Raw genomic sequence first — 21,833 nt, 5'->3', positions numbered from 1 at the left:
TCTCATGTAGAAAGACATTGTCATGGATAAGATGAAGAACTCTCATGTGGAGAACCACAACATGATTGAGGTATGTTTTTGACACTTAGAATTGGAAAGAAATTTAGTGAGATTAAATTTTAAAAAGGTTTTCACTACTGGAAAGATTGTCTATTCGTAAAAATAGGCTGTCTATGAAGTTAAAAGACCAAAATACATTTTAAGTGGGTCCTTCATTACCAGATAAAACAGAAGAAAAGGGCTTCGGCATTTGTTTTTGCGCAAGAGGTAAAAAACCTACAACTACCAGAATGCACTGTGCTGAAACGTTCCTGCTGGTGGGTGATGTAATGAGAGCTTTGACGTTTTTTAATAGGGAATAATATTGTGGTTGGCTTGTAACAAAAAAATCTCAAATGACTGTTAAAGGGTAAGCAAAAATATGTTTCTGAAAACATTTTAGGCAAAGCATAAGTAAAACAGAAAGTGAATCTTGTTTCCTAACTTATCAGGTTTGCTTAGCTTTACTGTTTGAGCTCCGTTGTTTCAGCCTCTGTTTTCACAATACAGGAAACAGTACAGTGCCCACTTCCTGTTTACAAACGCTCATCTTAAATTCACACAGTGCACTAAAATATGTTTCTGGACATTTAAGGGGAGACATAGACAATACAGTAACATAATCTTGGTTTAGTTTGATGAATGCTGCCTCGTTTTAGTTTTATCAGAGTTTGATTTAAGTTTGAGAGAGACGGAGGCACGGGTCTCTCTCGATCAGCGTCTATACTCCATAGTGACGGGTAAACAAAAATGCAGGAGTAAAATTTTACGCAGTAGATAAAGATTAGCAGGGAGACTCTGGGTGCTGGTAAGTTTACTTACCATGGTTAATGCACAAATACCATCTACGTTGTTATTGACTTCTCATAATATAGTGTTGTGAAAGTACTTAAGATTATATTAAATCATAAAAACAAACTAATTTCAAATGTGATGTGATGCAAAGACTAATATCAAGGTAAAATATTACAGCAAAACTATCAGCCTCATAATTTCAGAATATAAAATGAGAAAACAGTTTGAAGTATGTAATATCTTGCATGTGTTTATTTTACTCGATGGTGTTGAATAGTTGTTATTTACCACATGAACTCTGTTCTGGTGTTGCAGGGTCTGCAGTCAGAGCTGGCGAGGTTACAGGAACATTCACACCAAGTTCTTTTGAGGTACCTCTACACGTGTTTACATTTTCATTTCTGTTATGAAACAACACTTAAGTGCCTTTTCACACCTTTTGTTCTTGTTTGACTTAGAGGTATAAAGTGGAGCAGTCCCGTATTTGGACTTTTTCCCTTATTGGGCTTTAAATAATGCCTGTAACTTTATTAGAAATGTGTTAAGACCCAACTTCTGTACATCTATTCAACATTACTTTTGTTTTGCCTATGTCTTAATACAATATACCTTTAAACACAGGTGACGTGGATTGCTATATAAGGTTATACATATGTTACAAAGTTTGTTAAATTAAGATTTTTTTTGATATTTTGGTGTGTGACTTTTGTCTCACTGTTTTTTACTATGATTTGTTTGTCAAGATGGCGCTGTCGCTATGGCGACATAGTGTGGTTCATACTGTGAGCCTGCTTGTTTGTGTATGCTTGGAAGTAGAGTGAGTGCACTGTCTGATCAAATATGATTGTTTGGACTTATTACGGTGCTGCTGTTTTCATTATAGTGCTGCTGTTTTTATTATTTTGTTCTTTTAACAGTTTGGATTTAAATTATTTAATGTATATGTTTTTATCCTTGTATTTTTATTTTTTTTTGGAGTTAACGTTTATTTTGTCTGTGCGTGAAGCTCACCAAAACAAATTCCAGTCGACTACATTGATATGGCAATAAAGTAGTTAATCTTAAATCAATTGTCTGATAACTCTCAGTGGTTCAGATAATTAACCACACCTGCGACCATGAAGCTTGTCAGTCTTTTGGCGTGCATTATGTATAAATAAAATTGTTGGTTTTCACTTCTCAAGTGTTTTGATCTGACAAAGATCTAAGTAGGATCAAATGTTGTCTTTATTAGAATTTTGTGGCATGGAGTAAAGGTGCATGCAGTACATTTTCCTCATGTATGCTATTTTTTGCTAGCCTTGCACCTATGTGATGTGCATGTAGTTTGTCTTCTTCAACAGAATTGTGCATTAACAAATGAGATGTGTCAGCTCGCATAGCTTTGTAGAAGAGTAAAATATTGTGCTATTTTAAAGAAAAATAAAGAGCTAAAGAAAATGATAATTTGGAGAATATTTAAACAAGATGAGCCTTTTTCACAGCACGAATGTTGACATCTGATGTGCGTAAAACACAGGTGTTATGAAGTTAAATTAACTGTTCCAGTAAACCATGGCAGTGTGACAGAGAACCAGGATGCACAATACCAGGACTCTGATACTGAAGAAGTTAAATGTAATTCACCCATCATCAGTTTAATCATTAACACTGAATAGCCCCATTGCAAATGAATTGTAGTTAATAAAAGTTTAATTGAATGTACCTTTTCATCTGATTTGTAGTGAACTGGTGTTTTTCTTCTGTCTGTTCCTGGCAGGTATGACAGACACTGTATCAGTCCTCAGAGTCTCTACACTCGAGATCCTCCAAACCACCGCTCTCTGCGGAGCGAGATGCAAGATTTGCCGCAGGTGGGAGGCGCTCCCTGTCTGCAGGTTATCTTCTCGTGGGGCTGATCTTCTCTCTCATGTTGACTGCCACTGCTCTGCCTTCTCTGTCTGCAGCAGCCTCACCGAGCTCTGGATGACATTAGCCTCCCGTCCCTGCACACGCACAGTGATGACATTCAGAGCATCATCCACAGGATCAAGTCTGCAGAAATAGTTAATCTTCTGCACAATAAGTATCCTGAGAAAGTGAGGAGAGAGTCAGTAAATATGGTTATTGTTAAATGGAGTGATGTGTATCAATTTATCTTATCTCACTTGTTCTTCCTCTCACCTGCAGGAGTCTGCTCCTGTAGAGACACAGGAGAGGCCTTTATCTCTCCGCCAGCAGCAACAGGCAAGCATCAAGCAGCAGCTTGTCAATGTGTATGTGAGTTTTTTACCTCCTTTTGTCCTGTTATGGTAACAGGCTGAATTTGGTTGATGTTAGTCTCTCTAGTTCTGAGAAGCTTTCTCCGGGTGTCTGGTTTTGACAGTGAATTTATGGGCATCTCCATTACGCAACAGATAGGATTTACTATCTTCTGTGTGTCAGACTCTCAGGCATAAGTGCAGTTTTAGTACCCACTGGTAACTACAGACATAACATTGTGTAGAGGAGATGTTTATAAAGCTGCCGTGGTGGTTTCAGGCTGCAGGAGCTAGAGCTGCACAAGTGTGTGTGGGAGGAGAAAGGGGAGAAGGTGGAGGAGCGGTGGAGAGCCTGGGACAAGGGGCAAAAGCAAACTGAGAGCCAGACTCACATCCAGGATGCCAAAACGGTGGCTTTGGTGAACTGGTGGAAAGCCCACAGCGTGGAGGGGGCTAAGGCCCGGACAAAAGAACCCCACCCTGGCCAGGAGCTCTCTGAGACACAAATAAAGCTCCAGCAAGCAGAGCGGCCCATCACTGATATGAGGGAGCAGGTCTGCCTCCTGCAAGCCTCTCTCAGATCTGCCACCGAGCAAAAGAACAGAAATCTTCATATCGACAAGGGGACCAACACTGAGAGAGAAGAACCAGACAGAGCTGTGGAGAAGGTTGTGAGGGATCAGAGGGATGCAGCAGTGGCAACGGAGAGCACAGGTGGAGCCGCCTCACAGCAGGAGCAAACCCAGCTTCCGGTGAACGCAGACGGCCTCCTGGAGACCCTCAGAAGGATGGAGGCGATGGTCAACAGCGCCCTGGAGGCTGCCGAGCTGGTGAGAGAGAGCGAGCAGAGGGTGAGCCAGGTGAGACTGAGGATGGAGAGCATCACTCAGAGGGTGGAGGAGGCTCTGGACCGAGCAGCCGAAACTGACGAGCAGCTGAACGTTCTGGAGGCAAGGGTGACAGAAAGTACTCCAACTCAGGTTTGTCCACGTTACAAAAATTTGTGTGTGATTTTCAATATAATAAGAGTCAAAGTCAAGTATAGTTTTTTTTTTAAACTATTAACTTTAAACTAAAACATTGGATCAAAACATACTCACAGAGACAATGGAGAACTAATGGTTACATTACAATGTGTTTCTAATACTAAATCCTACAAAGTTGGGTCTAACATTTGAGACATACAATAATTCCTATAAGTTAATATTAGCAGCAGAAAATTATAAAACCATATGACTAATATCAAATGTATAACTGCCATGTGTGTCCACAGTCATCCCGTCAGTATTTTAAAGCATAAATACCAATGTACTATAATTTTTAACTTATAATGCAATCCAGATTTCATCTCAGACTGCTCCATGGAGATGTTTTTATAATCAGGGATTCATTTTGTCGGGTAGAGCTCATAACACTCCTGTGGGAACAACAACTGCCAGAATAAATCATGCTGGTATTAAAGGTTTCGAGTTGAGGTTATGACATTACTTGCACTTTTATCACAAAAATAGAAGAATGTGGTCTCTTAGCTGCAATTTACTTTAAATTTTACCAACAAATCAAAAATTTGACATCATGCAATGATTAATATTGCTTTTGTGGAACATAAAAATTCCTCTAAAACATTTGCATGAAATCTTTTCAAGAACCACATTACCTGTAAACTTGTAGTGCAGAGGTTTCCAAACTTTTTTTGCTTTTGAGTCCTTGATACAGGGTACTGTCTGCTTTCAGCTCCTCATCACAGGGTGCATGTTTTTGATTTGTGAGCAACTCAAGGGGTTATTTTTTCTTCTAAGACTGTTTCATTTGCAGTGATGGAAAAAGAATACGGATCTTTTACTTGAGTAAAAGTAGCAACACTACAGTATAGGAATACATTGAAGAATAGAATGAGCCGTTTATATCTACATAGGGAGCGGGTACTCGTCCACGGAGCATGCCATGTTGTTCTTCAGTAGCCCAGATTGGACAACCAAACACTGGCTCTAGATGGGGCCATTCGCTTTTTTGTGTCAGCCACCGTGGTTAGTAGTCCCTCCACAATGAGAGCATCGCACAAACTCTCATTTTGTAACATGAAACTCTAGTAATCAGTGTTTTTACCACTTTTAATCATCTGGTCCATTTGTTTTGGAGAGGAAGAGACCTCTGCGGATAATTTGGCTCCCTTTAAAAACTCCCTAAACAATGAAGACTGAAGGAGTTCCAGTCAGGAGATGTTTAATCTGGTTGTAATCTGCAATCCTCACCACTAGATTCTATTAAAATCCACCTAAATCCTACACACTGTTCCTTCAATTTATAAGAGTAAATGTAGTGGAAAAAGTAAAGTAAAATATTAGCCTCTGAATTGTTGTTGAGTTGAAGTATATAATGTAGAAATACTCTAGTAAAGGTCAAGCACCTTAGAATTTTCTGTTAGTACAGTACTTGAGTAAATATACTTAGTTACATACTTTTCATCAATTTGTATTTTTTTTTTAATGACACTAGGAGATAAAGCTATGCAGTATTTTAAAGAACATAGAGAACTAGATAATTGTCCAAAAAATAAAATGCAGAATTTAGATTTTTTTTTTATTCCTTTTTCTTATTCCTTCCATTGGTAATCATCTTATGACCAGTTAGATGCAACCGATGACCCCTTGTGGGCGTCCTGACCCCTGGGCTGGGAGTATGCAAAATCAGAGGTCTGAAAGTTTAATTCTTTGGGAGGGTTTTTCGTGTTTGTATCATTAAATTCTATAGCATAATAAAAATTGTTATGAAAGGCAGTGATCAAACAGTTCCCTCTGTCTGTACTTTTCTGAAGAGTCCTGCTCCCAGGCTGCCAGCTGATCTCGAAACAGACGTCACTGGCTTTACGGCTGAGTCTGACAAGAAGCCTGAAGATGGAGACAGTCCTCCTCCGTCTCCTTTGTCTTCTGTAATCCCAGAAGTCAGTGAGCCTCCTCAGCTACTCATGGATGGTATGACTGCTGCATCACAGTTATCGTGGTTAAGGGGTACACTGTGGGACACAGATGAATTAAAGCTACTTCCTTCTCCAGTGGTAACCCCTGAGGATGTTTGAAAATAAACACAGCAGATATTTACATTGCACACAACAGCTGGTACAGCGAGGAGGAAGAGAGAAAGGCCTCTGAGGGAGTGTGTGTTATTTATCAAAGGGGGGCGGCCATGGGGAAAATTAAGGGGAGTTAGGAAAGTTTTTTTTCATGTAAACACAGTGAGGGTTAGTATTTTTAGCCACATCCTATTTTAAAATTACAACCGTTAATCCTTTGTTTTTGAGTTATTGTTTCCATTGTGGTTTAGCACTTTTTACATTTACGTCTGAATTGTGCTTTGGAGATGTTTTTTATTTAAAGATGCTGAGAAATATGTAGCTCACTAAGTACACAGTGCAGGCTTTTAGATGCATTAGGGTAGGGATTTAACCAAAGCAGAACAATTTAAAGGGGAATAAGATAATGGACTTTCTTCGAATGAACTGGAAGCATTTGTTATGACTACCAGTAAGAATATATTTCAACATTTCGAGGAATATTTGTTCACTGTCTTAATGAGAGTTAGTTGAGAAGATTGATACCTCTCTCATGTTATTGATTGTTCTTGATAATCTTCTCATCAAGTTAAATTAAACAACATTGAGATGTTTTGCTAGCCACAAAAAGAAAGATACCACACAATCTTATGTGTCTTCTTGTGAACCTTTTGCAACATTGTAAAAGAATACTTATGCCGCAAAATTAACTTTTAATTATAAGATAGATTTTATTGATAACACACTTTACTTTTAGCACAATCTCAAAGTGCTACAGATATGGTATAGGGACTGTGGATTAAAAACAAGGCAAAAACTCTGTACGTCAGTTACTCACATTGTGTTATGTTGAATTTGTAAAAAAAAAAAAAAAAAAAAATGCCTCTACAGTGAACAGGGAATCCAAAAAAGGGCAACATTCTTCATGGACTGAAGTAAATGGGGCCACATTTAACTGCAGCAAAACTATATCAAAGCATCTGTTTACAGACTCTCACACAACTCCTGTGGTGTAATCCAAATCTCATTTTTCCAGTCGTTTGCTCAGTACTTCCCAAACACGTAATTTTATTAAAAGCCTTACCATATAAAACACTTCTGCCTTAAAGTATTAAGCCCTGAGCGTCTGAGCGTGTGTGCTGCGCTTGAGCAAAGTTCAAACATATTTTGAATGTATTTTAAAATCTATCAAACTTAGACACACTTTAAATTGTAATTTTTTGGGTGGAAACACGTGTGTTTGGAAAGTACTACATTTTCTTCATTAATTCAAATTAATCTGTGGTGAGTAATTGAAATACAAATGATTATTTTGCAGGTGGAGGGCATCTTTAGTCTAATGTTTCTTAAATGAGGGTATGGATACCCCTAGGGGTAGTTTGGAGTACTGCATAGACTACATGACATATCCGGTAGTGCTGATTTCATACATAGCTCCTCGTTTCATATATTACTCCCAAAATAGTTATACTGTAATAAGTTTTTTAAAAGATTAACATTTTCTAAAAGCATTATATATATTCAGTGGTCCTATATTTTAATGACATCTTTACTGTCATAAACTGCCACAACAAACGCAATCACTTTAACATTTGTTCATTGTGTGTTTCTACCAAAAATGTCCTCCCTGGTCAGGAAGTACTTGGCTGAAAAAAAATTTCAAAGAAGGTACATTAATGAAAAAAGTTGAACTGCCTTATAGTCGTCTTGTGTTCCTTAAATCTCCTGGATGTGCATTGATCAGTTTGCCATTTCATCAAATAGTCTCCAATACGAATCACGTTAAAATCCATTTTTCGTCATATGGAAGGTCAACTTTCTTCCAACCCTTCAGGAAAGGTCATGGAAAATATTTCCAAACCCACTCAGGAAAAAATCCCTTTATGGCTTACAGGGAAGTCTTGTAATGTGTCATTGTTTATTTGTGATATAGAGAGGAGTTTGGAGCATGTGAGGTTGCGGAGAGCCAGTGGGTGGCCTCAGAGAGGGAAATTATATTGTTAAGTGAACAGACAGAAGTCGTCTCCATGTCTGCTTGTTTGTTTCTGTTATGAACCTCTGTCTAAAGTTTATGTGCGTCTACTGCCATGTTGGTGAGGGCTTTTGCTTACCAAATGAAGCATTGCAGGTTGACATTTTATGTTGCTGTCATAAAAGTTGATATGTGCACTGCCAGTTTGTGATTAATGCACTTCAAGATGTGGATGGTGTGTGATATAATTCTGACTTTTTTTAATGTGAGGATTATATCATCCTATTTAGAGCTCCCCCAACACAGCAAGCTAAAAAAAAATTAGCATTTAGTCAAAAATACTATAGCCTACTATACTACTACAACAACACATATAAATTAAGATCAGTGTGATGTAAAATTTGCCATATTTAACAAAAGGCTTCATGTGCATTTTCTGGACTAGTTTGATTTTTTTTAGATAATTTTTAGCTCATTGGCTAATCTTCCACAAAAACATTAAAGCATACAATCATTCATAAACAACTCAACACATAATTGTTGACACACAAATCATCATACATACATTATTAAACACATACAACCTATATACATTGTCATGGTCCATACACATATTCATCATGTGCTGGCATACAATACCAATACTCCACAAAACCTTTTGACAGTGCAATCCATTAGTGTGATGATTACTTCATTTGAATCTTAAACTCTTGCAATAAACAGTGTTAATGTTGAGCATTAAGAAACAAGCAAGACAAGAAGCAGACAACATCAAAACACATTTTAGGATACAGCATAAATGAAAAAATTCTAATAATAGCAGGAACTTTTTTAACATCACAATAATAGACGAGACAGAATACCACAAAGAACTGCAAAAATGTAGCAGGGCAAGCACAAATGTCAGGGATGCATGAAACATATACACATAAACAAAAGTAAAAAACATACTGGCACCTCTGTGAGGCTCAAGCTGCAACATGAAAAACGAAGAAAACACAGTGCAAAAAACTGCAGTTTTTCCAGTGGACGCTTGAGGCTTGCTCCAAGATAAAGTCAATTCTCATATATGCCTTTGTTAAAATACACAACTGTACAGCAGAAGTAAATATGTTTACAGCCTGGGGCCTATAACTTCCCCATTAAAATTTTATAACCAGCTCAAAGTTACTCATAATTAAGGGCATGGCAGCTTTGAGTGACTGGCTGTCTCTCTACCCTCTCATCCAAATATTGCCTCGCGGCTTAAAATGCGAGTCTGTAAAGCAGTGGTTGATGTCATGGTGGCTACATCCATTGATTTTATACAGCCCCTTTCCCGACCAGAGATTAAACAAAGAAGTAACCCCCGTAACATTTTCATTGGCCTCCATGCTGCTTTCTGATGTTTACTTTACTGTTTTTTGGCCTGTCCATGATGTCCAACGTGATACACCAGTAAAAAAAACACACACACAAAAACAGAAAGGTATAGCCATCTACTGCAAAGCCTACTGGAAAAAGGAGTCTATCACCTTATTTTTATTTATTTTTTTAAAAAATTACTGTTTACATGCTCTACTTTTGATGGAGAAAGCTTATATGGGGAGGCTGTACTTTGGGGCAGCTGTTGCTTTGTGCTCAATGCTAACATCATCGTGTTAATATGCTCACAATGACATGGCTAACATGCTTACAGGTATAATGTTTATAGTTCCATATTTACCGCTTTACTGCTAATTAGCTGCTGTTTGGAAAAAACCCACAAATATCAACCACATGTTGGCACAAGAGGAAAAGTCAGATGAACATTAATGTTGATCCTCTGGGGAGCATGAATGTCTGTACAAAGTTCATCGCAAGTCATCAAACAGTTGTTGAGCTATAACCAGAGCGCCACTAGCATGACTTAATAATACAGCATAATCTCTATCCATGAAGCAGACGGCGTTATTAACAATAATATTAGTTTGGCTTTTATATATCTGTCAGTCCTGCAGTACTCCTGCTGGTGCTTTTGTATTTTTGATGCCATCTGGAGTACAATGGAGTACTCTCTCTGCCTCTATTAAGGCCTTTTAAAACTATTTAGATTTCCTCTTTATCTACCTTACACTAATGAAACTTTAATTTGAGATATGAAATCCACTTTATGCACATCTCTGTAACATAACAAAGAAATAAAACTTGTTTTTAGGTTTTATGTTGCTGTTTAAAACAAGACAGTCAGCTTTATGTGATGAATAGAGATCCATTGGAAGCTGAATGTAAATAATTTAGAAAAGCAGCGGTGGGTCTCTAATGCTGTGTGTGTGTGTTTGTGTGTGTGTGTGCGTGTGTGTGTGCGTGCATGTATTGTAACTGTAAACAGTGAGCTCTTTGAAGGGGGAATCTATAAATGAGTCAAAATCTACTGAAGCTGGAATGTGAATTGATTTGTGGTGAACGCTTCCAGGGAAACAAAACAGTGTCAATAGACAGTTTCTGAGGTGAAAATGAGGTTAAAATAGGACAAATGCAGCTGCCAAAACACCAATCTACTGTACATCTTCATCATTTTATCTCGCCATGCAAAGCTTAAGGGTAGTTTTCCATCATTTTTCTAAATTACTTGTGTAATGATTTATGAAGGGAAATCTGGCTGGGAAATGCTGCATTAGAGAAGGTTTAGAGTCTGTTTTGAGCTTTCCAACAGTCAAAATTCTTTGAAATGGCACCATCAGATAAGCAACGTAAAAGCAGTAGATTATTGTCTTTTTCAGCTGTATCCTAATTTTACCTGTTTCAATTACCTTTAAAGTGTCAGCTATATTGGCGCTCTCCATAAAGTCACTGGTGTTTAGCCTCTTGCTTAGTATCACAATATTACTGACCTTTTCCTAAGAGCACCTAAAGCAGACGACACAATAGCCTTTGCTCGGGCCAAGAGCTCTCAACCGGCGGATCAAGCACCTCATGTACTCGAAACGGTTGCCAGGTTATTGTTGCCCCTAGTTATAGAGGTGGACGGGGGTGTTTGAGATACTTCCTGAAACAAGAGTTACAGTAGTTCTGCCAATCAGATAAATATATCATGACACCAGCATCAGCCTCTCAGAACAGAAACAGTGTAGTTCTTCCCCTTTTGTTTTCTTATTGTTTCTCACACACATACTGACTTTTCTTTTTTTAAAACTCTCTCATGACATTTGCATTGCACATGCTTTCCTGTTAAATGCAAATCAACTGTTTTCTCTGTCTGTGCTCTGGCTCCAACAGGTGTCACAGGACGAGGCAGCTGCAGCAAGGTAAGACTCCCTCCTGCTCTGCAGCAGTAAAAAATGATGTTATATCTGTATGTTAAGGCAGGACTTCATCCATAATGTGTTGTGTGTGTTTGTGTCTTATGTGTTTTGAAATGGCTTGTCGGAAATGTTGTTGTTTTTTAAGAGGATTTCCACTTTCCTCCAAGCTTGCTACTGTAGATAGGATAAAGTGCAATCTGCCATAGTGGTTTGGGCAGAAATGGAAAATAGCTTTATTTTGAAGTACTTCCATTGTATGCTACTTTATAATTCTACACCACAAAAATTCAGAGGTGATATTGTACTTTTTACAATATCTCCTGTAAATGCTAGAAAAGCCCTCCTCTTTAGCATTTATAAGCAGTATACAAACATTTAATAATAGTTAATAACACACTGTAATGTAGCTGTGCGTAGATATAGAGATATTTTTAATGTGCAGTGTTTATTAAAGATACATTATAGTGTGTAATAAACCATTTATGAAAAGTTTATGTAATGCTTAATTGAGGTACATAAAGTTATTGTTGCCCTTTTCAGATTTACATTTTACATGAAACACATACATATGATAAGCTTAGAAAATACAGCAGATAAATCTGAATGTAAACATTTGCTCACAGCTTTTTTTGCTCCATACAAAAGAGGCGATGAATACTTGGGGCCCCATGTCACTTTTCAGATAAGTTGTTAGCAGTTTCCCCAAAGAGGAATTTGCCTTCAAAACTTTACAGCTCGTTAACAGTTTGAGGCTTAAGAGGTAAAAATGATCCAATATTTAGCAACAAAGCAAGGCTTTGAAAAAAAGTCCCCCCAAATTTGTACAGATTCTTGTCTCAGAACTTTCTTTTTTCTTCTTTCCTCTCCCACTGATCGTCTCACAGTTTCTCTGATTTATTTGTGGACCGCTTGTGAATCACTGGACTAAAATGCGATGCTAACAGTTAGCCCTGTCACTGTGTGTGCAGGCGTACTCTCACCAGCTGTCCCCGGAGCTCAAACGTCTACAGTAGCAGCATCAATCCACATAATCTAAGAAGTCTAGTGCAACGTATGTGACGGAGTTGGCAGTTTAGGATGCCTAGATACCAACTATACATCCCATAATATGGCACACCACTCCATTGACATTATGGGTATCTTTATCACTGTAAAGATACTGGTATTTGATTTGATGTTGTAACTTTGTAAACCTTATCCAGCCCTAACATCAACCAGCCACAACAGTAAAATGCTAATTACATGAGTGCATTGACTATTAATAGTCTAATAATGCAAATTATGATATGTCAGTCACTAGAGCCATTTTTCTGCAGTGAGCATTTTTTACTTTTCATACTTTGAATTAATTTGATCATAATACTTCACATTATTTAAGTAAATATTCTAAATACAAGGCTTTTACTTGTAACATAGTATCGTTGCATTGTTTCGTGGTACTTTCACTTTATTCTGAATATTTTTTTCCACCGTTGGCTTCAGGTAAAACTTCACAAGTTAAGATAAGATCTTCACTCAAGTCAAACTAAACCAGAAGAGCATCTGACTCTTTTTTGCACAAATTGTTCCATTGATAAACTTACTTAAGATTATCAGCTCGTGTTCATTCAAATTATGATGCTGTAATTCGCTGTGAACATCAGCTGGGTTCCTCCAAACAACGTGACTCTGTGTGCCCCCCCTCCCCCAAACACACACACCCCCACACACAACACAAACACACACACACACACACACACACACACACACACACACACACACACACACAAAATTCAGGATAATCACAGTACTTAAAATTCAAATCTACCACCAGTAAAAAGCAGCACGAATGGTGCACGGTTTGACAATGCAGTTTACTAAACAGTTATGAACTTCAAGAGCTTGGAAGTGGGTGTGTGGATTCTTCTTAGGCAGCAGAGTAAACACAGATCGGATGGACACAATTTATCTATCTATCTATCTCTCACAAACATGCCCCAAAATACAACAACGCAAAACATTCTCCTACTGCTCCCATATCGTGATTAGAGAAACAAAACAAACCCCTCAGAAAAAAATAACATACTTTTCTGACTCTCTTCAGATTGAAGTGAGGGATGAGCTGTAGAGCAGCCTGAGAACACACACACACACACACACACACACACACACACACACACTACCACAGCAGTCCAAAGAAGCATACAGAGCCCTTCTCCTTAAATGGTCAAAGCTCCCAGGAGTGAAAGAGAGGCTGCTGCTGAAAAAAGACAGGGAACAGAGGGGACGGGAGAAGGAAGGAGAAGCCCCGAGGATAGAGGAGATTTCTGAGGCTGAGAGTGACAGTTTGACTGTGGGAAGTCGGTCTGAGTCGGAGAAATCAGCGGGAGACTGTGTGTGTGTGTTTCTCTGCAGCGCCAGTGGTGGACTCAGGTAACGTGCGTGCTCTCTGTGAACAGGTTCAGATGATCGGCTGCGTGGAGCTGTGGGGTCTTAGTGGGTGATGGTTTTAGGTGGACACAGGAGATGCAGGTTCAGTGCTTCTGTTATTGTCTCTTAGTGTGTCAAACTTGTGCAAGAAGGTGTGTTTTGGGGACTTTTTGACAGTCTCACTTGTAGCTGCCGGGGTGAGTTTACATAATCTGTCTGAAAGTGAAACTCTGTGTCATCTTTCCTTCTACTTTGTGTGTGTGTGTGCGCGTGCATTTTTAAGGTCAGTGGATTTATCTGCTCTCTCACCTGACTGTACATCTCTCTGTGCACCATTTTTTCTGTCTTTCGCACACTTCCTCTGTCCTGTTATCTCATATTGTGGCTCTGCAGCAGCCACTTCCTCTGCTGGCCCTGTACTCTGTGCTTCACACAACCAAATTTTAAACAAATCTGGCAAGAGGGAGCGGGCTTATGTAACAGAGGAGGGGAGGAGGGTGCCGGTCCCCTCGTCTCCATCTGAGGGAGGAGACAGCTAGGCCTGTCAGCAACAATGAGAAGTTAATTCTCACTCTGATGGCTTGAAAGGACAAATTTATCGTAGAGGATGAGTTTATACTATAAGAGCATGGAGTTGTGCTGGGGCTGTTTGTGTTCAGACTTGTATGTTCTGTCCTGTTCCCCCCGCAGGAAATAACCTGAGTGATTCAATTACTCTGCAATATTTATCTCAGTCTCATGGTCTGCTAGGAAAACACTGCACCGAGTCTCCTGTAGTGAAGGGTGGCACTTTTGTTTGAGCTGAGTCACGATTCTGTCTTCAAAAGACATTTAAACTTGTTGAGCTGCATTTTCACGCTTGTTTGGTTGCTTAATAAGAGGCTTTTCTTAGAGATTGACAAAAACAGACATGCTGATAGATACAAAGACAGAAAGTATTAAAAGTACAGAGAAAGTATCAGTGATTTCTTTGTTGGTCTTCTTTGTTTTATCATTCATCTCCTTATTTGGCTTTGAAAAAAGTAGAGTATTGATGAAAGAATAAATCAAGTGGTTACATAAAAAAACATTAACATTCATACGTGTAGTCAGTCAGTCACGACAAACGCAGGTGTTTGATACTAAAGCCTCACTGAACTCCCGGGGCAATTAGATAATCTCACAAGAAATATTTGGTGACTCACTTTCATATTTTTATATGCAGGAGAACCTTTAAGCTGACCACTTCTTCTCTGATTTGATAAATAACTACAGAAGAAATAGACTCAGAAAACAGTTCACACTTTCAGTCGGGTCTGCTGTCCATAGGGGTCAAAGGGTTCAGATAACCTAAGGCTCAGGGGTGGTCCGAGTAAAGGTCTAGTACAACAATTTATTTACTGAGTTATATAAGCAACAATACAACTCATATGTATTTACATGAAAACTAATTGTACAATTATCATTAAAACCCATTTCAGCTTTTCATCTGAAACCCAACCCCCACAGTTATTGTGAAAATGGTATGGTGAGCTCAGTTTGAAAGCCAGAGTAGAGATATGGTATCATATGTGTTCATATTACGAGCCACAATGCAACAGTGTCACAGAGACACAATAAAGTGTTGCTCAATTTCTTGTTTTCTTGTGCGGGCTTGTGTGTGTCTGCTGCTCGCCACAAAAGCAGTGAACACTGAACGGCACCTAAAGTTTGTATTTGGTCCAAACAATATCTATGCTAATGATGAGTCTCTGACCCCAATTGCATTCGTGTGCGCACCACAACGCACATAAAGCTAGCATAGTGCTATCTAACTAACATAAAAAACAGAAACAAAAACATATGATTGGTTGATGCATCGGAGTGCTGAAAAAAGTTGAGGTCAGCTCAACTTTGATTTGTTACATGTCACACCCATATGCAGTGACAAGTGTGAGGCATCTATCTGTGGCTTCATGTCACCAGCCTCCACTGAAAATCACATTTAACATGTTGCTGTGTCGCTCAAAGTGTGAACACAGCATTAGGCATTCATCGGTACTTACCACATCAAGCTATCTTGTTGTGAGTGGGCTAAATAACACTCCAAGGGTAGGCAAAATTTTAGCAATGAAAAAAGCGGCATTGCCATTTTTCACACTGGTGCATTTGAATATTTCTGCAGACTGGGGTCCCCGAACAGTCTTAAAATGCATAATATAACACACTATGGTGCTGGTGTGGGTGTGTATGAGGGGCCCAATTTGGAAAATTTTGTCCCCCTGTCCATGATTCTTCATGGCTGGCCTCCTTTCAGGAATGAGAATCAGATGGAATTAAATGAGTTTTAAAGTGTTAGAGAAGTCTGCTCTTAATGCTACTGTGGGCTGAGAAAGTGTAGTGATCTTAATCCTGTGTGGCAGTATTCTTGTACTCAGGAAATATCCTTGCAGCTCGCTGAGATACAGTTAAACAACCCATTTCCTCCCAAGTGACTCCCAGCCTTTCTGTCCCTATATGTTCCCAAGAACTTGTCATGTTTGTGATGACACTGAACAGTGCGCAGCATATTCTGGCCCTGAATTCACAGAGGATTTGTCCCTGTGTAAAGTGCATGCCATACCTCTGAAATAACCAGTAATTCATCACACCTTTCACTCGCTGTCTTATTCATCATCTGCACTGGGAGTACAAACACAGCCACATCTGTGCTGCGCATGCATATGTAGATCTGTCTATTTTTGGTGAGACAAAACAAACGGGGGGACATTAGCATCCAACACACTAATCCCTCACAACAGTTTATACAGACTCTGTGTGCACTGTGGTCCTTCAAAGGGTTAAATCTGCTCTGTACTTAGCTTTGCATAAATTTGTTACTAAGAAGGGAAGAGCTGCAAGTAAAACAGTGCTTCAAACAAGTTGCACACGTGATATTTAACCAAATTAGTTTCTCTTCTGTTGCGTCAGACAGGCAACTGCTGCACCACTGATGGCAAACAGTGGAACAGTTCAACCACAAAATAATCTGCAAGAGTTTTGCTAATTGAATAAATCATTTTCAAGCAAAACAATACAACTTCACTGGCCCTAACTTCTCATATGTGAAGATTTGTGTTTGAAATTTTTTTTCGCATATGACCATATGAGAAAAAAATTAATCAGAAATAAAAATACCTATTAGTCAAACAACTATTAAATATGCAGCATATCACAAGCCTATTCTTTTTTAATTGGGAGAGCATTGAACATAAGCAGGCTGTCTTTGAAAAATAATCTATATTGCTATGAACCATATCCTTGGCTCCAACTGCACAAACATTTATATTGTACTTAGCTGATGCTCCAGTAATGTTGATAATTATTGTGAAGAATATATGCTGTCTCCACTGTCCTGACTTTGTTTCCAGTCAGCACTCTTGATCAATTATGGCCTTTATCTCAGGAACAAGATACCTTTTAGTATCATTTTTGTTCAGTTATTTTGAATGAAACCTTTATTGCACCGAGTGCAAATTTCTTTGCACAAATGAGCATAAAGGAGGATTAAAAAACACATAAACAACAGCACATAACATAAATGCATACATAAAATGTCATTAAAGAAGCATCACCACTGAGAATTTGATAAAAGACAATAAATTAAAGTGCCAGTTCCAGACTGATCACATTTTCTCCCTGTAGTTGTAGTTTCTATTGCCATTTTTTTCAGTCTAGTCTTCAGGGTTCCCATAGTCATGGAAAACCTGCAAAAATCAAATTCCACAATCTCGTATTCCAGGCCTGGAAAAATCATGAAATTATTAAAAATCACTGAGATTTTTGGAAAAGTCATGGAATGTTGTCATGTGTAATGAAATTAATCTTTCATATACTGTATCATAGCAGCAAATTTCTGTAACTTAACTGTTTACATAACAGAGCTCTAATATGCATCTACTTCGGACTGCACAATATATCGTTTCCGCATCAACATTGTGTTTGTGTAATAGTCGTATTGAAGGGTAGCAGTGTTTGTTATGGGAAGCAAAACTCTTCTGTGCGTGCGTGCGTGCGTGTGCGTGCATGCGTGCATAGTGCCAGCAAGTACCACAGACACAGTGAAGCGCATGCATTTCCGAGATGGAAATTTGGGTCCTTGAAAAGTTGTAGGAGTCTTGACAAATTAAGATTTAATGATTTCACACTGCTGATTAGCTTTAAGTTACAAAAGAGAAAAAAATATTGTAATGATTTCTCCTCTTGGTTATCTTCCATGCTTGTTTCACACAGCATGTTCTCATACAGGCCTGTATGAAAACATGCTGTGGTATATTATCCCTCAGGAGTTCACAGAACATTACACTGAATGTGTCATAACAACCCAGTACATCCCGATCAGTGTGTTACTGGTCAAAACCGTAACTGAAGAAAGTCACTGTGTAGGAAGAAAACCATACTTAACTTCTGGCTCAGGCATCATTTGTATTTATTTGTGTTTTGGTCGTGTTTTAAAGCAGAGAATCCTGCATGAGTTATACTGTTGTTCTTTGTGCTCCACATGATAAAATTGCTGCTTGTTACTTATTTACTTTGTAAGAATCTGATCAGTGTCTCGCCACCGTTAATACACCCTTTTCTCTCCTTTTTTTCCCAGTGAAGTAAATACATTCACAAACATAAAGGTAGTGTTTTCCTGCAAACAATCAAGCTGTTTACATTCAGCATTTCTAACCAAACGTTTGCAAAGCCGACTGTTGGTTCATTTGTGTGTTACTGACATCACTGACATAGCATGAAACCAACAGCAGGATGTGGATTGTGTTGCCTGCAATCCTTCTTGTGCACGTTCACAATACAAACAAAATGGGAACCCAATCGTACAAACATTTTTCACCAGCGGCTATGGTTAAAAACTGGATTTATAAAGTATTTGATCTCAAATGAGGAGAATGTGCCCTCTGTACCTCATTGATGGCTTTGTTCATTACATGCTTTGTAATGAATTGTTCCACTGTAGCATTCATTGTGTACCTTATTTTCTCACTGGAAATGGATGTACTCTTGAGAGTTTTGTTTTTAGTGCCTGCTGGAAAAATTAGCTAAAGCTGCTTCTCAAAGGCAATGGAGAATGAGTCTATTTTGGGATGTATTTATGGTGTGACGGTTTTGTTATTATATCTTTTTTTAGCTGTGGTTAGCCAGAAAAGACTCCTTCAGAATATCGTCATCCCTGTTTAATTCGTTCATTTAAAGATCAGCTTTGTTCAATAACAGCCTGCAGTTTAGAGAGAATTTCCCTCAACATTTACTCTAGAATGTAATGCATATGTCTCTACACTGCATAACATATGTGTGTTTGTGTCTACATATGACCTTGCAGCTCCAGGAAAAGGAGGAACACTTTCTGCAGGAATCTCCTCTTAAGCAAAGTGACCAGAACTCCGAGGAGTCCCGTCCTACCCCCTGTGCCTCTGAGAAACCTTTCATTTTCCCTCACACCCGCTCACGCCCCCCGCTGCTCCCCGCCATGCCCACGCTGCCCGAGGAAGAGGAGGACTCCCCTGAGGAGCAGGACAGCTCCTCCAGCTCTCCCAGTACAGTGAGTGTTACTTTTCTGTAGCGCACACTCTGTTTTTGGAAGAAGCATGTGAGGCCGTAAAATCTGACAGTGAATAATCAATTTGGCTCTGGTGTGGAAATTCTATCAGTGTTGCTACTGAAGTCTGGCCTCAGAAAAGGTTTCTTCTTTGCCTTTGAAATGCTGCTTTCAGTTCAGCAGTAAGAAGTATTTAATTAACTCTTTGTATGTGAGGGGACAAGGGTTTTACTCTGGTAGCAAATGTTCCCTGTGGTTTCAGGCCAAGGCTGCTGTGCAGAGATGTCACAAATGATCTCAGCTACTGATTCTAGTTACCACGTTTGCATTTAACTTGGTATATATTTTAATTTTTTGATTCTATACTTGTATTTTTGCACTTTTCCAAAAAAATATTTATCAAATGTGAAAGTTTCTAGTTTCACAGATTCCTGGATTTTTACGAGTCTTTGAGGGTCTCTCTTTAACAGTAAATAATCTGTGTCAGAGTTGCTGCTGAAGTCTTTAAATAGATGTGTGTCTGGTGAATACCACGTCTCTATTAATGTCAGCTTCAAATCCTTTGAGGCAAATTTCGGATTTGTGGTTTTGAGCTATGAAAATAAACTTCACTTGACTGCAAAACTATTGCTCATCGGATTGGTTCTCATAGGATCTGGGAAAGTTGGTATCTTTCAACTTCAAAACACAAATCCAGTGTGTAGAATTTAGGGACATCTATTGATAAAAAAATGTATTATAATATTCAGAACTATGTTTTCATTAGTGTATAATCACCTGAAAATAACAATCGCAGTGCTTTCGTTTCCTTTGAATGAGCTGTTTTTATCTACATATGGAGTGGGTCCTCTCCTAGAGAGTCCACCAAGTTGTTCCTACAGTGGCCCTGAACAGACAAACCAAAAACTGGCCCTTGACAGGGCCAGTCATGTTTTTTGTACCATAGTCCTCACACGCATGGCATGCGGGAGTTTCAATTCTGCAACCTAACCGTTACATGCCACTAAATCCTCCACACTAGACCTTTAAAAAGTCATCTCACCCAAGTTGAATAAAAAAAAATGTTTTTTTTAAAATGTGCCCCAGATGCAGGCAGTTCTAGTTTTAACTAAAGCTTTTAACTGACACTGTCTGCAGTTTATTGTACAGATATTCACTTCTGCATACCTGCTGTTACCTCAGCAAGTTTGTGCTCCTTAAGACCTAGACACACCAAACCGATATCGAAGGTGGCGGCGATGAAAGCTGTGTGTTGCATTGCCCCAAGGTCACCTGACTCAGTCAAAAAGTTGCACTTGAACACACCACAAAGACTACAACCGGCAGCCAACCAGCACCTTCGTGAGAAGACATAACTCTCCATACCAGCAGGTAGTCTGTCATTGCTGATTTGAAGCTAGTTAGCCAGTTGGCACTTTAACAACATAATCCAATGTTGAAAAAACAAAACATTTTTCACGGTGCACCAGTGAGCAACATAAATCATCAGGAAACGCTTCTCCCAAAGAGCTTGATGGCTAAAGAAAAAAGATCTTACCTTATATAACAGGTGTGTTTCACTCTCTCTTGATTATGCACTGAAGCACTGAAAAATCACATTTGAAAAACTCAGTACCAACATGTCCTCATAAAAATGTCAGATTTTTGTAGATATTTTCTATTGAACATGATTCCAGTGAAAACTTTTGAGGACAACACTGTTTCTAGAAAGACAAATTTCTGTTTTAGAGTCTTTGAGCACAACAAATTGCATTCATTGTTCTGGCGAGACAGATACCAGGAGAAGTAGAAAGCTTTTTCTGCATATCGCAGAAAGAAGAATATAATAATGACAGGGTCAGATTCAGAAGTTTTTTCAGCAAATACCCTGCAGAGAGCAAATTAAAAAAATAGTCTGAGAACATCGTCTGCAGTCGCTCATAAACACACAGACTAGATAAGACATCTCTGCAGGATGTAATGAAGCTGTGTAATTCGATCTTCAGGGCATATGCCAACACCATAAAAGAATCCACCTTTACTGCAGTCGTGGCCTTTCTGCGGCTTTACCATCAGGAGAAATCCTTTTATTTGGATTCTGGTTCAAAGATGAGCTGAGAGGAGCTCTTAGGGAATTTGTCTTTGATCTCAGTATGTGTTTATTCTCCTTCTTACCTTTTATGGTTGGACAAGGATTTGGGATTTTATGAAACAGGAATTGAACGACCTATAATCTTTACAGATGTGAAGTTTTCCAAATGTTTGAAACTGTTCAATTATTAAAGGTATGCTCCATCAATTTTATACATGAGATCCGTCCTGCTCACCTCTTGCAGTACTAAGTCAGGATGTCTTATCCTCTGCTGCAACTATTTTTACCTTTTTTTAATTATTTTAATCAATCTCTTGTGAGTTCCCCAACTTGGACGTGCAATTATAAATCACTGCAGTGCTCCGATAAACAGATTTATGACATCTTTCACATTCAACATGTTGAACCTGATGGTTGATTTGTTCTTTTCATTTTCACCTGATGGATGGTCATACTCGT

At 38.7% G+C, this 21,833-nt stretch overlaps 1 protein-coding gene across 1 annotated transcript in view; it reads left to right on the top strand.

Annotated features, from left to right (window-relative positions):
• Positions 1-14: 14 nt before the first annotated feature.
• The window catches only part of mrvi1 (murine retrovirus integration site 1 homolog), a 37,491-nt gene continuing 15,672 nt past the window's right edge, over positions 15-21,833 (top strand). Inside the window, exons 1-9 of the mRNA XM_042486289.1 lie at positions 15-70; positions 1,150-1,205; positions 2,594-2,687; positions 2,781-2,912; positions 3,004-3,089; positions 3,355-4,054; positions 5,890-6,046; positions 11,333-11,361; positions 19,088-19,306. Coding sequence (XP_042342223.1) covers positions 23-70; positions 1,150-1,205; positions 2,594-2,687; positions 2,781-2,912; positions 3,004-3,089; positions 3,355-4,054; positions 5,890-6,046; positions 11,333-11,361; positions 19,088-19,306 — 1,521 coding nt within the window. The 5' untranslated portion in view covers positions 15-22. The remainder of the gene's footprint in view (positions 71-1,149; positions 1,206-2,593; positions 2,688-2,780; positions 2,913-3,003; positions 3,090-3,354; positions 4,055-5,889; positions 6,047-11,332; positions 11,362-19,087; positions 19,307-21,833) is intronic.

This window comes from Plectropomus leopardus, chromosome 1 (assembly GCF_008729295.1).
Source record: "Plectropomus leopardus isolate mb chromosome 1, YSFRI_Pleo_2.0, whole genome shotgun sequence".
Lineage (NCBI taxonomy): Eukaryota > Metazoa > Chordata > Actinopteri > Perciformes > Serranidae > Plectropomus > Plectropomus leopardus.
This window is presented reverse-complemented; position numbering and strand designations above follow the sequence as displayed.